At 41.1% G+C, this 13480-nt stretch overlaps 1 protein-coding gene across 2 annotated transcripts in view; it reads right to left on the bottom strand.

Annotated features, from left to right (window-relative positions):
- Nucleotides 1-332: 332 nt before the first annotated feature.
- The window catches only part of CRAMP1 (cramped chromatin regulator homolog 1), a 41128-nt gene continuing 27980 nt past the window's right edge, over nucleotides 333-13480 (bottom strand). For both annotated transcript variants that reach the window (XM_004945440.5, XM_025155292.3), the window contains exons 13-21: nucleotides 12769-12843; nucleotides 12081-12162; nucleotides 11193-11297; nucleotides 10016-10194; nucleotides 9388-9468; nucleotides 5384-5618; nucleotides 4956-5120; nucleotides 4161-4306; nucleotides 333-2391 (exon numbers count right to left, since the gene is read on the bottom strand). In XM_004945440.5, coding sequence (XP_004945497.2) covers nucleotides 2227-2391; nucleotides 4161-4306; nucleotides 4956-5120; nucleotides 5384-5618; nucleotides 9388-9468; nucleotides 10016-10194; nucleotides 11193-11297; nucleotides 12081-12162; nucleotides 12769-12843 — 1233 coding nt within the window. In that variant the 3' untranslated portion in view covers nucleotides 333-2226. The remainder of the gene's footprint in view (nucleotides 2392-4160; nucleotides 4307-4955; nucleotides 5121-5383; nucleotides 5619-9387; nucleotides 9469-10015; nucleotides 10195-11192; nucleotides 11298-12080; nucleotides 12163-12768; nucleotides 12844-13480) is intronic.

Here is a 13480-nt window from a genome sequence, read left to right on the forward strand (position 1 = left end):
AGGGAGTGACTCTTGAGATTAACAGATATCTCCATAACAAGGATGAATGCTCAGAATCATTTAATCCTCAGCACTCATTCTTTTGATATAGTTTGAGATTTTAAATTGCAGGTTTACATAATTTCCTGATAATCGCACCACCATTCTCAAACACCACTCTGTAAGGATAATGAAAGAGAAATAATGACCCAAGAATGTCCTGTATGACGCATGGCCAGCACAGCAAGTTAGCTCACAGGTATGAAATTCTCAGTTTTTCTAGTCATGACCATCTTCCCACTAGTAATACAAGCCTGACTCCCTGCTGGGAACAATTGATGATACTAACATGGTTTTTACACAGGTGCATGGTTCCTATGCCAGAGAAATTAGCAATCTTATACGTGGTGTCCAGGAATGTCATACAAATCTCATGACTTTTTGACTGACATAAGTAAAGTTGCTCTGGGCTGCACAAAAGGTGCATCAGAAAACTCATCAGATTTTCCCTAAACGATAAGAGCATAAGGCAAACTACATAGCAGTAAACCAAAAATGTAAGCAGGGTAAAATGACTGGGAAAATAGCAAATGCCATCAGTGCATCATGAGCAAGGTTACAAGCAGAAAGTCTCAGTCAAATGCCTTGTAAAAGCATCTGAAGGCAGGCAGGCAGAATTCCATCCACCGGGTATAGTGCAAGTTGGGAAAGTGAACCCCTGATAAATGCCTAAGAGATGGGGAAGTTTTGTTTATTTAGTAATAATATAAAGTTGAGGTTTATCTAGAACTGTCCCCTTGGATCATTTCAGAGCGACTCAGAACAGCCAAAGGACAGCCTCCCAGTGGAGAAGCAGACAAGTGCTAAACAAAGGGCACTGTAAGGTACTCTCTCAAAACCAGTAGGAAAGGAAATAGGAAAAGTCTCCTGAGTTATAAAGGTAGAATTGAAGTAAAAACCAACTGCAAAGAAAGTAACTTTAGATTCCTTTCAACCAGCTGGAAGCAGGACCTGGGTCTTTCAGATATTGAGACGCTATCATTAAATGCATAGGGATTTAGCAGAGGGAGTTCCAGATCCATCAGTGCCTGGGAGATGATAAAGAGAAATGATGCCCTGAGGTACTACAGAGCACCTGGAATTCATACAATAAGGAGGAGCTAAGGGATTAAGCTAGGACTTGACACCTTTTCTCTTCATGACACAGGACAGATTTCAACAACTTGAGCATTAAAATATTTTTTATCTATAGATTACATTATTCTTTCCTAGTTCTTCTCTTGGGAAAATTCTCAGGGCTTGCTTTTTTTTTTTTTTGCCTTTTTTTTTTTTTTTTTTTTTGAGAAAGATAGCAATATATACAGGTTTCCAGCACAGCCAAAACTAATGACAAAGCTTTCATAGTGATAAGCTATTTTGCAGTGTTTTCTGACATGAAAAGCAACTGTACCTCACGGAAAGTGGAAAAACACTCTCCAACTCATGGGGTGAACTGTGCAATGTGGTGAAGAATCTCAAAGGTGAAGAACGTGAGTGCAGTCAGAAGGATGACTGTGATGTGTGAAGAGGTTTAAAACTAGAGTAAACTCCCCAGGGATCCATGCAATCTGGGAAAAGGGTAAAGCAGAGCTTCCCTACCAAACAAGAAAGCAGGCATGTGCCCCTGCTGGAATGGTGAAAGAAAGACAAACAAAGAAACATAAAGGTCTATGAAACATCAGAGAGTTGCAGCATCTTTGAAGAGAGTACAACAAATTTCAGTTTGACTGAATTGATACAAAGAGTGCCAACTAGGACATGTCATAATGCAAAACAGTTTCCATACCTACTCACACCCTTCATTCTCCACAACTTCAGTGTGGAATCCAAATCATATTTTGAGTACTATGCAAAAACAACTCATGTAGGGGAGCTACTGGCAATACCCTTTCCTGTTTGAGCTTCTTGCCTTGGCCATTCCAAAATACAAGTCCAGGACTGTCTCACAAACCTGCCATCTTATATCACTGATGCAGGGGTCACACCATTTTCTGTAATATCATTCCACATTTTGTTGTTCCCAGTATATTGCACATTCCAGGACCTGCAAGTAGTTCTTCAGACCTTTGGAGACAATGCTTCTTTTTCAGAAAGAAGTGCGCCAAGACAGGGACAACTGAGCTTCTGCAATCTGCTCTTGCCATGATCCAGCACTGCAAGCTCCAACTTAAGCTGAACAGTCTACACCAGCCTGCTGGTCTCATACACTCACTGAGAGAGATCCCCAATAGGGGGACCACCACCTCCTCCATCAAACAGAATTTCCCGGCGGGTTGGCTCAGGTATTGATAGTTCCTGGGCAAGGTCGTTAAAACGAGATATGTAATCGATGCTGTTTTCATTCATCATGCAAGCCAACTGGGAATCCACCACCTGTAAGAGACATGACAGACAAGAGCTACATGTCAGTGGAAATTTCACAGAATTGGTTAAGTTGCAAGGGAGGTCTTGTGATCACCCTGTCCAAACCCCCTGCTCAAGCCAGGTCAACAAGAACAGGTTGCCCAGGATCATGTCCAGTCAGGTTCTGAATATCTCCATTGATGGAGACTCCATCACCTTCCCAAGCAACCTGTTCCAGTTTCTGATGACCCACATAGCAAAGAAGTTTTCTTATGTTTATATGGTCTTCCATGTGTTTCAATTTTTGCCACTGCCCCTTGTCCTTCATTCCCAGCCTCCCCTCACATGAAAGATGCTCTTTGTCTCACTTCAACCGAACTGGAGAATAGCTCTTACATGTGGCTAAATGTAAGCCTCGCAAAAAAAGAAGTCTGAACGGACCTTACCTGCACATCCTTAATTCAGCATTAAGATATACTAATAAAGTGCTTTACAAAAGCTGCATATATAAAATCTTATTTAATACCTGCATTTTTGTAAATAAAACTTGACTCTGCATGACACTTAATAACAGGCCTTGCAGAATCCTCTCGTTTTTTAAAAGCTATTTTTAATGACACTTGCTTCCTCTAAAGACTCCCATACAAACCTGCACCTGCCACAACAGCAACGAAACACTGCAGCAGCTCTGGCATGCCTTAAATTATGGCTTAACCCATTTTCCTCTGAAGGCAGTTTGTAAGATCAAGGGCTGCACTGTCACTTCAAAGCCACAAAGAAATTAAAAGCATATATGCTAATCAACACAGATATGTGCATATTCTACAGATTCTCAGTTTGCAGAATCTTTGCATTTACACCAGGAAATGGAACTATGCATAGACTCTGAAGCTCAAAGAAACACTGGAGCAACATCAGCTTTCTGCAGCTTCTGGTTACAAAGTTTATATAGAACTTCTTTATCCAAATCCAATAGAGGAACGACATCTTCCTTCCCCTGGGACAAGCACTCATGAAGGTACTCTGTACATGTTGTTACACTGAATCAGTGACTGTAAATCATAGGTTAATTAAGATTGGAAGGGACCTGAAGAAGTGTCAACAGACTGCTCAAAGCAGGGTCACCTAAGAGGACAGATCACTTATTTGGGGTTTTACCCTCGTTAGTCTTGAGAGGTTCTCAAGGCAGAGATTGCACAACCTCTCTGGGTGACCTGTTCCATTGTCTGATTATGCTCAAGGTGACAGAGCTTTCCTTTGTAGTTTCTGTAGTCAGAGCCTACCTCTACCTCCTCGAAACAAATATAATTCTACAAATAGAGAGGATAACTACATTTTTCGTAACTTAGCATTAGCCATTTCACGCTTCTTCTTTCTGGGCCTATTTATTTTTTCTACCAGTCCTTCAACTGTAATGTAGGTACATCAATATTTAATCCTTCTCTAATCCTTTGTCTTTTCAGCTCCTGTTCTATAAAGTAGGACACACAAAACAGAAGAATTAATGGGAGGATAAAAACTCCTTCTGTCAAAACAAAGCTATATCCAGCAAGGCAAATATGACCTCTTCCAGCAAAAAGAGCCTGTGTCAGTTATCCAAAGCAGTTTCACACAACAGCTCTCACCTGAGACCATTTTGCATCATTCATTTAAGACTGTAAACTTATTTTGTTAAGCTACAGTGCAGATATTAAAACATGTTTGTCTTAAGTACCTCAGGAAGATAGGATGTACAAAATGCGATTACACTGTACTAAAAAAGGAAGCAAAAAACAGCTGGAAGCAATTTGATTACATACCTCTGCTACGTCTGCCAGAGACCGTGATACAAAAGAGTCCCGTGAGTTGCCATCCAGAAGGCTAGGTCCCAGTAAGGAGGTGCCACTGGCAGTCCCAACAGGAGTTGGCAACATCTTTCGTCCCTTTTCAGGGGATATGAAACTTGCTATAAAGAACAGGCAGGCACATCAGTAAGACACTGCACTGATAAGTTTGCCACCACGAGGACAAAGACAACAAGGAAACTGCAAATGAAGGATGACTGTCTCTTCTATCTCCTATAATTATATGTTGCCAGTATGAACACCATCAGCAAAGTGCAGGCTCATTAAGTTTAACAACAACAACAACAAAATGAACAAAAAACCCAGGGCAAGCAAAGAAACAAAAAAACCACCTTCCCTCAACAAATAAACTCAATGATCTCATCTCTGAAGCTAGGCTCACCAAGCACAGAGCGGAGCCTATTTTCCAGCAGCAGAGCCAAGGGCACCTTTTCATTTTGGCAGAACACCCAAAATGTCTCAACCAGCTGATGAGTCAGGCTCCAAGCAGACTCCAAAGAAGTACCAATGAATTATTCACCCAAAGGTATGGGCTTCAATTTATGCCCCAATTTAGCAACAGGACTGTTTTAGGAACAGATTCGTGAAGAGTAAGAAAATGCATTCAAGGCAAAAAAAAAAAAAAAAAAAAGGAAAAATTCCACAAATGTCCTACTTCTCTATTTTCCAAAGGATCACTTTTAATAAACAGAGGGTTTTTGTGTTTTTTATTTTTTGCACACACACATTTCCTTATATATCAACACTTACAAAATAAGCTGCTGAGAGACGAGTCTGTGGAGTCATTGGGGTACCACTGAGGGTCGTGGCTGGGAGAGGCAATCCAGTTCTGTTGAGGACTACTGGATGGGGACGGAAGACTTTTGGAGCTGTCACTGCCATTCAGCTTTGCAGGAGAAAGAGAAACACCTTCACCTGTTCAAAATCAGGAGTAACTGGTTCAGTCAATATGGTAAAGTCACAGGACACCACGCAATTTACATTGAAAACAACAACAACAAACCACCTACATACATCAAAAAAGACAGGTCAGCCATGCAACACATTTCCAACACATATCTTTGAAAAGTTCAAAAACAGCTTCCCAAAAAATTTCTGCTGACATGCAAGATGACAAGGATTTTTTTTATGATTATTAATTTTTACATGAACAAGACCTTAGCTAAGATCAGACTTACTGTATTGACCAGAGCTTATAGCTATTTCAATGATAGAATCACTGATTTGAGTGGCAGGTTCTCCTTGAGAAAGCACATCTTCAGGTGGTCCAGGCAGGGAAATATCCAGGAGAGCTGAAACATTGGGTGGAGAAAGCCGAGTACTGGAAGCCTCTAATGAAGGAAGTGGAGGAGTGGAAAGACCATTCTGGAGGGGAGTCTTGGACAGCTCTGACAGAGAAAGGACTGATGGGCCCTGTTAGAAGAAACAGAGTTCATTGTTCATGAATTTATGGAAGTCCTAGACACATCTCTGAAGAAAAACAGCTTAGCTTCTAAACAACAGATTAAAATTACAGAGTTTAAAAAATAGAACAACAGAAAGACTAATAACCTAACAGAATATGTTATTAATACTTCTTTTAATGATCAAAAAATCTCAAAACATTCTTCTCACTTAGCTACAGAAGACTGTTTCCATATTTTGCATATTCACTAATAAGTACAACTCACATTCTTTGTATAAAAAAATACTTGCAAGCACAAACAAGTACTTCTCATCCCATAACCTGCCAAGTCATCAGAAAAAATATTGGTCCGTAACATTCCAAAGAACATTTAATACAACCTCTAAAACAGAAATAAGCATTGAACCATAATAATAGAATTATTTTCTATAACCTGTAAGATAGTTCTTAAGAATTAAGTATTACACTTGCCTTCGCATAGGCAAAAAATCCCTGCAGATGCTTAATCATTATGAATATTTTAAAAGTCGAACTCCAATCTCTTTGCAGCCAGACTTGCCAAAACTAAATCTTCTTTTGTAAGCAGTCTTGGTCCTAGTGCCCCTTAACAGAACTGTTTGTATTTTCTTCTGATGTAAATCAGAAAATGAGTAATGTTTTGAAAACCCAACTGGTATTACCAGTTACATACCTGTGTTCCCCGGTAATTGTATACCACTAATAAGAGTTTTGTGGGAAGAGCCAAGTCCTGCACCTGGGCAGGAACAAACCCATGCACCAATATATGCTAAGGGCTCGCCAGCAGGAAAGCAGCTCTACAGGGAAGGACGTGGTGTTCTAGTAGAAACCAAGCTGAACACGAGTCCGCAATATGCCCTCACCACAAAGAAGGCTAATGGTGTTCTGGGTTACATTAGGAAAAGCACTGACAGCACATCCAGGAAGGAGTTCCTTCCCTTCAGCACTGGTGAGGTCACACCTGAAGTGCTGCATCTACTTCTGGACTCCTCATTAAAAAAAGACACAAATATATGAAAGAGAGTCCAAAGAAAGAACTGGAGCATCTTATAAACATCCCTCCCATACAGGAAAGCCAGGGAGGGACTTCTATAAAGGCATGCAGCAACCAGACATGGGGAAATTGTTTTAAACTGGAAGAGGGTAGATTTAGATTAGATATTAGGAAGAAATTCTGAAGGTGAGGGTGGTGGAATGCTGGAACAGGTTGCCCAGCAAGGTGGTGAATGCCCCCTCTCTCTGGAAGCACTCAAGGCCAGGCTGGATGGGTCTGTGAGCAGCCTGGGCTACAGGGAGGTGTCCCTGGCTATGGGGGGATTGGAACTGGATGACCTTACAGATCCCTTCCAACCCAAACCATTCTATAATTCTATGATGATTCTGAAGAGTTGGGACTCCAGCCTAGAGAAGAGAAGGCTCAGAGGGAATACTATTAATGTACATAAATGTCTGAAGGGAGGGTGCAAAGAGGTCAGGGTCATGCACTCTTCAGTGCTGCCCAGTGACAGGACAAGAGGCAGAAGGCAAAAACTGAAGCACAAGAGACTTCATATGAATATCAGGAAGCACTCCTTTACTGTGAGTGATGACTGAACACTGGCATTGGTTAGTCAGAAAGGCTATTAAGAATTCATCCTTTGAGATCCTCAAAAGTCACCTGGACACAGTCCTGGGCAACCTGCTCTACATGGCCCTGCTTGAGCAGGAGGAATCTGGACAAGATGACCTCCAGAGGCCCCTTCCAACCTCAACCATTCTGTGATTCTGTAATATACAGAGTGATCCTGAGGAAAGGAACCAGAACCTAAGATCTCATCACCACAGATATATGCTTAGTAGGTACGTATTCCTCAGCATAAATATATATAAAAATCTCAAGCAGAAGAGGTACGAAGCTGGTATGGCTGAGCAAGGCTGATCAAACTGAAGAAAAAGATGGAAAGTTACAGGCAGTGGAAGAAGGGAGGGGTGGTCTGGGAAAAATAAAGAGATGCTGTCTGGACATGCAGAAACAGGATCCAGAAGATCCTGGCGAGGGATATCAAAGATTACAAGAAGGGGTTTTACGTTACATTGGTCAGAAGAGACAGTGCATACCCCTTTATAAGTAAAAAGGGAGAACTGGCTTCAACAGTTATGGAGAGGACTGAGGCACTCAATGAGTTCTTTGCCTCAGTCTTTCTTCACTGGCAGTCAGGCTTCCCACACCTCTCACATCCCTCAGTCTCACCATGGGGACTGGGGGAGCAAAATCCTTCCCAAACTAAGAGCAGAGGAAGTATGAGACCACCTCATGAGACTGAATGTGTACAAGTCTGTGGGATCTGATGACAAGCATCCCAGAGTTCTGGTTAAATTGGCTGATGTGGTTGCCAATCTGCTCTCTGTCCTATCCGTGAAGTCATGGCTGTCAGGTGAAGACTGAAAAAAAGGAAACACCACTCCCATTTTAAAGGAAGGAAGAAAGGAAGACTTGGAAAAGAACAATCTGGTGAGCCTTACATCTGTGCCTGGGATCAGGGAGCTAATTCTCCTGCTATATTAAGGCACATGAGTGGTAAGGAGGTGATCCAAGACAGCTAGCACAGCTTCATGAAGGGCAGATCGTGCCTGACCAATCTGGTGGCCTCCTGTGATGGGGTGACAGCACCAGTGGACAAAGGAAAGGCAACTGTTGTCCAGGCCTGGGGCCCAGCACAGGAAGGATAGGAGCTGTTACAGCAGGTCCAGAGGAGGCAACAAATATGCTTAGAGGACTAGAGCATCTCTCCTACAAAGAAAAGTTGAGGCAGATGGGCTTTTTTAAACCGGAGAAGAGAAGGCTCTGGGAAGCCTCATTGTGGCCTTCCTGTACTTGAAAGGAACTTATGAACAGAAGGAAGACTGCCATTTTACAGTCTGATAGAGATAGGACAAATGACAAGGGTTTTAAAATAAAAGAGGGAAAGTTTAGATTAGATGTTAAGAGGAAGTTCTTTACTCAGAGGGTGCAGAGGCCCTGGCAGAGGTTGCCCAGAGAGCTGTGGGTGCCCCATCCCTGGAGGCATTCAAGACCAGGCTGAATGGGGCCCTGGGCAGCCTGTCCACAGCAGGGGGGCTGCTGGATCTAAATGGGCTTTGAGGTCCTTTCCAACCTAAGCCCTTCTACGTGCTTCCTCTCCTTTATGCTCTTCAAAATAATTTTACCTTTTATGCCTGTATCTGCCACAGGCAAGGTCAAAGACCCACTGGACAAGGAAGCTGGGGACAGGATGACAACGCTCTTAGACAGTAACTATGGCAGCATCTACCTTCTAAGTAACTGTGTCTAATTGCATCCAGCATAAAGAAATGTGATTTTCTGAAGAGGATGCTGACACTACAATCATGTTTTTAGGCTTAATATTCCTCCCTCAGCAATGTACTGAAACAAGTATTCCTCTTTCAGCAAAGGACTGCCAAACTGCTGAAATCTTTCTTTGTGGTGTCCAAAATACACATGTAGTTTATTGCTGAGCAATCATAAACAAGTCAGACTTGTATATCCTTCAGAAGTTAGAGCCTGTCACATATGTTTTGCATTTTTAGAGAATGGTCTCCAATTAAATTTAAACACTGATTCTGAATTTCTTTACATTTCTTCAGATGGTAGATTTTCAATTCTCCAAAACAATGATGGAATACAACTATCTGAGAATAAGGGTTTCTAGCTAGTAAGACCAGTGGTGTTTCTGAAATGTTACCCATTTCATACAGCTGTTCTTTCAACACATACTCTACCTGGAAACCATCAGGAACTGTCTCCTGCTCATGACGTGTTGGTAGGCTGATAAATGGAACTCGACAACCAGGGCCTGATCCCTAAAAGGAACAGCAGGAATCACATAAGTCACACTTTCACATAAGATGATGGAAATACAGCTAGGGAGATGAGAGAAGTGTATATATCACCACTTTTGCACGTTCTTTCTACATACTCTGCCTTTCAAAATGGTCCATCAACTCCCTGAGAAAATGATAAGGACTGACATGTATCAAGGATCTCAGCAAAGAAAACCAGCAACGAGAAATTGGTTTCCATTCCAAATGCATCACAGAAGTGCATGTTTTGTCCCCACGTTGCTTTTTGAGTCACTGTCTCTTGAAATGCTTCTGTTTCTTTTTAAGCCGAGATTTTTGGATGGACAACTTGCACAGTCTCACAGATGAAAGCTACTCTATGGGATGGAAATCCATTCAATGCAATGGTGATTTGATCCTTCAGCTGCTGAATGCATGCCATGCAGCACAGCCTAGGTTTGCCATGGTAAGTCATGTCTACTAGCAAGCTACAAGAGAAAACTCACTGGAGACTCGTCATTACTACAGCTTTTCACACAATGGAAGAGCAAACTGAAGAGACTCTGACCTCCACAGTGGTGATGGAGCTTCCATTCTGATGCGCAGCCGTTGACTCCTGCCCTGTTACCACTGTGGTCACTCTGTCTGGTGACAGTGGAGATACACCTGACAAACCATCTGCATCCAGGACAGGCACAGGGCTACCAGGGATAATACCAGCACTTTTAGCTGCCAAGTCAATTGCACCTTTGGTGAAACAAGCAAAACAAAGAACAACAACAAAAAAGACACATTACAGGTCTTTCCTTCACAGAATTACCTTGTGAATCCCTTAAAAAAAGATCTGTTTTTTAAAAATTGGCCAGCAAATCAAAACTTAATACATGCAAAAAGAATGGCTACTATTTGATCACCTCTATCAATTGTTCCTTCATGAAGTATAACATTCATTTCAGCTGATCATTTATAATTTTTCTGCCCTGCTCCAATATGTTATCAGGTATATCAAAACAGTTTAGTTCTCCCCTCTCCTTTTTTTTTTTTGTCCTGAAAATTATTATGTAGTTGGCTATGCAGTTCCTAGAAATTTCCTGTAGTTTAAAAGAGGAGGTATAAAAACAGTCTCATTTTGTTACCTTGCCTCCAGCACCAATTTAGTCTCAATATATAAACCTAGGTTACTGAGTGAACATCATCATCCAGATCTTTTAAAATCCACATATACATCTGAATGTCTTCCTGTCACAGAGGGTTCTCTAAGCCTTTAAGAGGAACTCACTGCATTATGTCACCAAGCACTCTAATTATAGGACCACCTGCTTTTGTTACAAGGGCTACACTGGCTTTTTCTTTTTTTTTTTTTGCAGAGCTCCCAATGCCATGTTAGTAGATGATTGAAAGAAAGCTACAGCATATGACACCACCTCTTTTTCTAAAGCAGTCTTGCAAAAAACAATCAAACAAACAACCTATCACCCAAGTCCTCAACTTTGTTTACCAATTCTAAACCTCTTCCTAGCCTGCAAGTTAGACACAGCAAAAAAAGCTAGTCTGGACCGTCCCAGTGACCTCTCCCTTTCTCCAGCCACAAAGTCTGCATGTAAGATGCCATTTACAACATTTAAAGTCTTCCTTAACTTCAAAAGGCATTCAAAAACATTTTCAATCAGGAAGAAGAAACCAACAATGTAACATCACACAGATCACAACTGACCTTATTTTTAATTGCTTAACAAATGACTTACTGGACAGATGATTGGTAGCCTGCGTTGGAAGAACTTTGGGCACAATAGGACGAGAGACAGCAGCTTTAGTCAGTGAGGACTGGATTGGCCGAAATGAACCTCTCCCTAAGTGAAAGATGAAATACCCATCAAGCAAACGAAATCCAACATCTTTGAAGCATGGCACAACACAGTTCAGTGGAAGAAAAAAAATAAACTCATTCCAAGCAGCAGCTAGCTTCCATGAATGCAAATAGCAGACATAGAAACAGACTTGAACAGTAACACAAGCTAACCAGTGCCTTACCACAGAAATGCAACAGCAAGTGATGCTGTGTAACTGAAGCTGCTTTCATCATTTTGAATGAGGATAACCTCTAAACTCTGATGCTGATTTCGAGATTGAAGCCGAGATCCGAGATCACCTCTATTACCAATGTACTCAAGAGAAGCACAGTGGCAAGACGGGACAGGTATACTGCCCCACCAACAAGAAGGGCAGCGTATTGTTTACACTGCATGAAATTTAAACAGCATCCCAGGTACCAGGAAAAGTTTGTTATAAGACCCAGATCAATGATTACATCCTACAGAAAAAAAAAATATCTTAATTTATTCCAGTTTTTGTCTCCTTGTAAAAAAACAATACTGCTTGCTCTCCCCTCATTTCACTGCTGAGAAATGGGGACAAATGGGGGAGAAAAATGTTGTTTTTCAGTCATAATCATGATTTGCTGAACAATGATCCAGGAGAACAACCACATGTTCTTGTGGGAAGTGATTCAATCAGTTGATTAATAACTATGGTTTTGAAAAGATATTTTCCTCTTCTTAAAAGTGATTCCTGTATGCAGTGTTATGACACACCTCATAGCAGCAAAGAAGTGACAGAATATACCTGAAACTCACCTGTAATAGATGAGTTGGACAGGATAGAAAAGGAACACACGTGCTGGGATGGATTTCCAGATGGCCTGGGGAGCAGTGTTCTCTGTGTGACAGAAACAACGATAAATCAAAACACATTTTATTACAAGTTGCGTGTGAAATGGTCTTCTAGGGCAAAGAAACTCATGATACCTTCTAGAGTAAGAAGCAGAGTGTTTATATGGAGAGATAGATACAAATCATGCATCCTCTATAAGCTACAATAAGAGAAAATCTCCACATGGACAACTCTCAGACAAGTGTGAATTAGAACTCTACTCCTTTCTGGTTATTCATGCAATCATTTTTAATTTTCCCAAGATACTGCAGTACCTTGAGCTTGAGGAGTGGATCTAGACAAACTGATCTCCCATCACAATTAAACAAGAATGAATTAAAGAGGCAGTTGCATCATTTGTGAAGCTTAAAAACAAATGCAATTGCACAAACTAGAGCATCTCACTACCAAAAACCAATTGTATGTATTTTCTAGGTCTCCTGCTCTTCCATAGAGCAGAAGAGACCAAAGGGTATATTGATACTTGATAACTTCCTTTTCCCCCCAGTGTCCACTATTTTGTTTGTGATTTATTTTTGTATGTTCTCCACCTGCCATAAGACCCTACAACACATCTGTGGCCCAATTCCACACACTGCACATTATTCTCACCTGTACTACTAACGGCTTTCGCAAGTGCCTGTTCCTCAGCTTCCTTGGCTTTGGCAAGAAGAAGTCTGACTGCATCTAGAGAAGAACAGGAAACGCATTAGAAAGTATATATTAAGCATGCACACAATAAATTACATTCCCTAAACTCTTTTTCAATAAAACTGCAACTATTTATTAAAACATTGCTTTGCTCCACACTGTCTAACAGTCTTTCCCAGACTACCTTTAAGTTAAGCACATCTTATATGATTTTGATGTTCTAACACCGATGTATTTATGACTTAATTGACAGCTCCTCAAACACGCAGTCCAGTAAAAGAAAAACCTCATGAGTAAGAAAATCCAATTCCCTTAACGCAAAAATAAACACTTATTTTCATATCTCCAACCTTCTGCTAGAACAATGAAGTTCTCCGCCAGCACTGCATTGTTTTTCTTCTTGTTCTAAAGGGACAAAGATTTCACCCCACAAAAAGTCGTTTCACTGCTTAATTACCATAGCCTGGTATGAAGCTGCTATTGAGACTGCATAAAGATTTCAACTAAATACAGCAAATGAGGGTGTAATAAAACTCGCTGCACATTTAGCTAGTTGTGATCAACCTTATTTAGCCAGTTGTGATCAATTTTCTTGGAGCAATTTAACTGGAGAGCAAACCGGGTTCATCATGAAGCATGATGGCATTCAGCTCTGAAGAAGTGACGTCAACAT

Source organism: Gallus gallus, chromosome 14, assembly GCF_016699485.2.
Source record: "Gallus gallus isolate bGalGal1 chromosome 14, bGalGal1.mat.broiler.GRCg7b, whole genome shotgun sequence".
In the NCBI taxonomy this organism is placed as follows: Eukaryota; Metazoa; Chordata; class Aves; order Galliformes; family Phasianidae; genus Gallus; species Gallus gallus.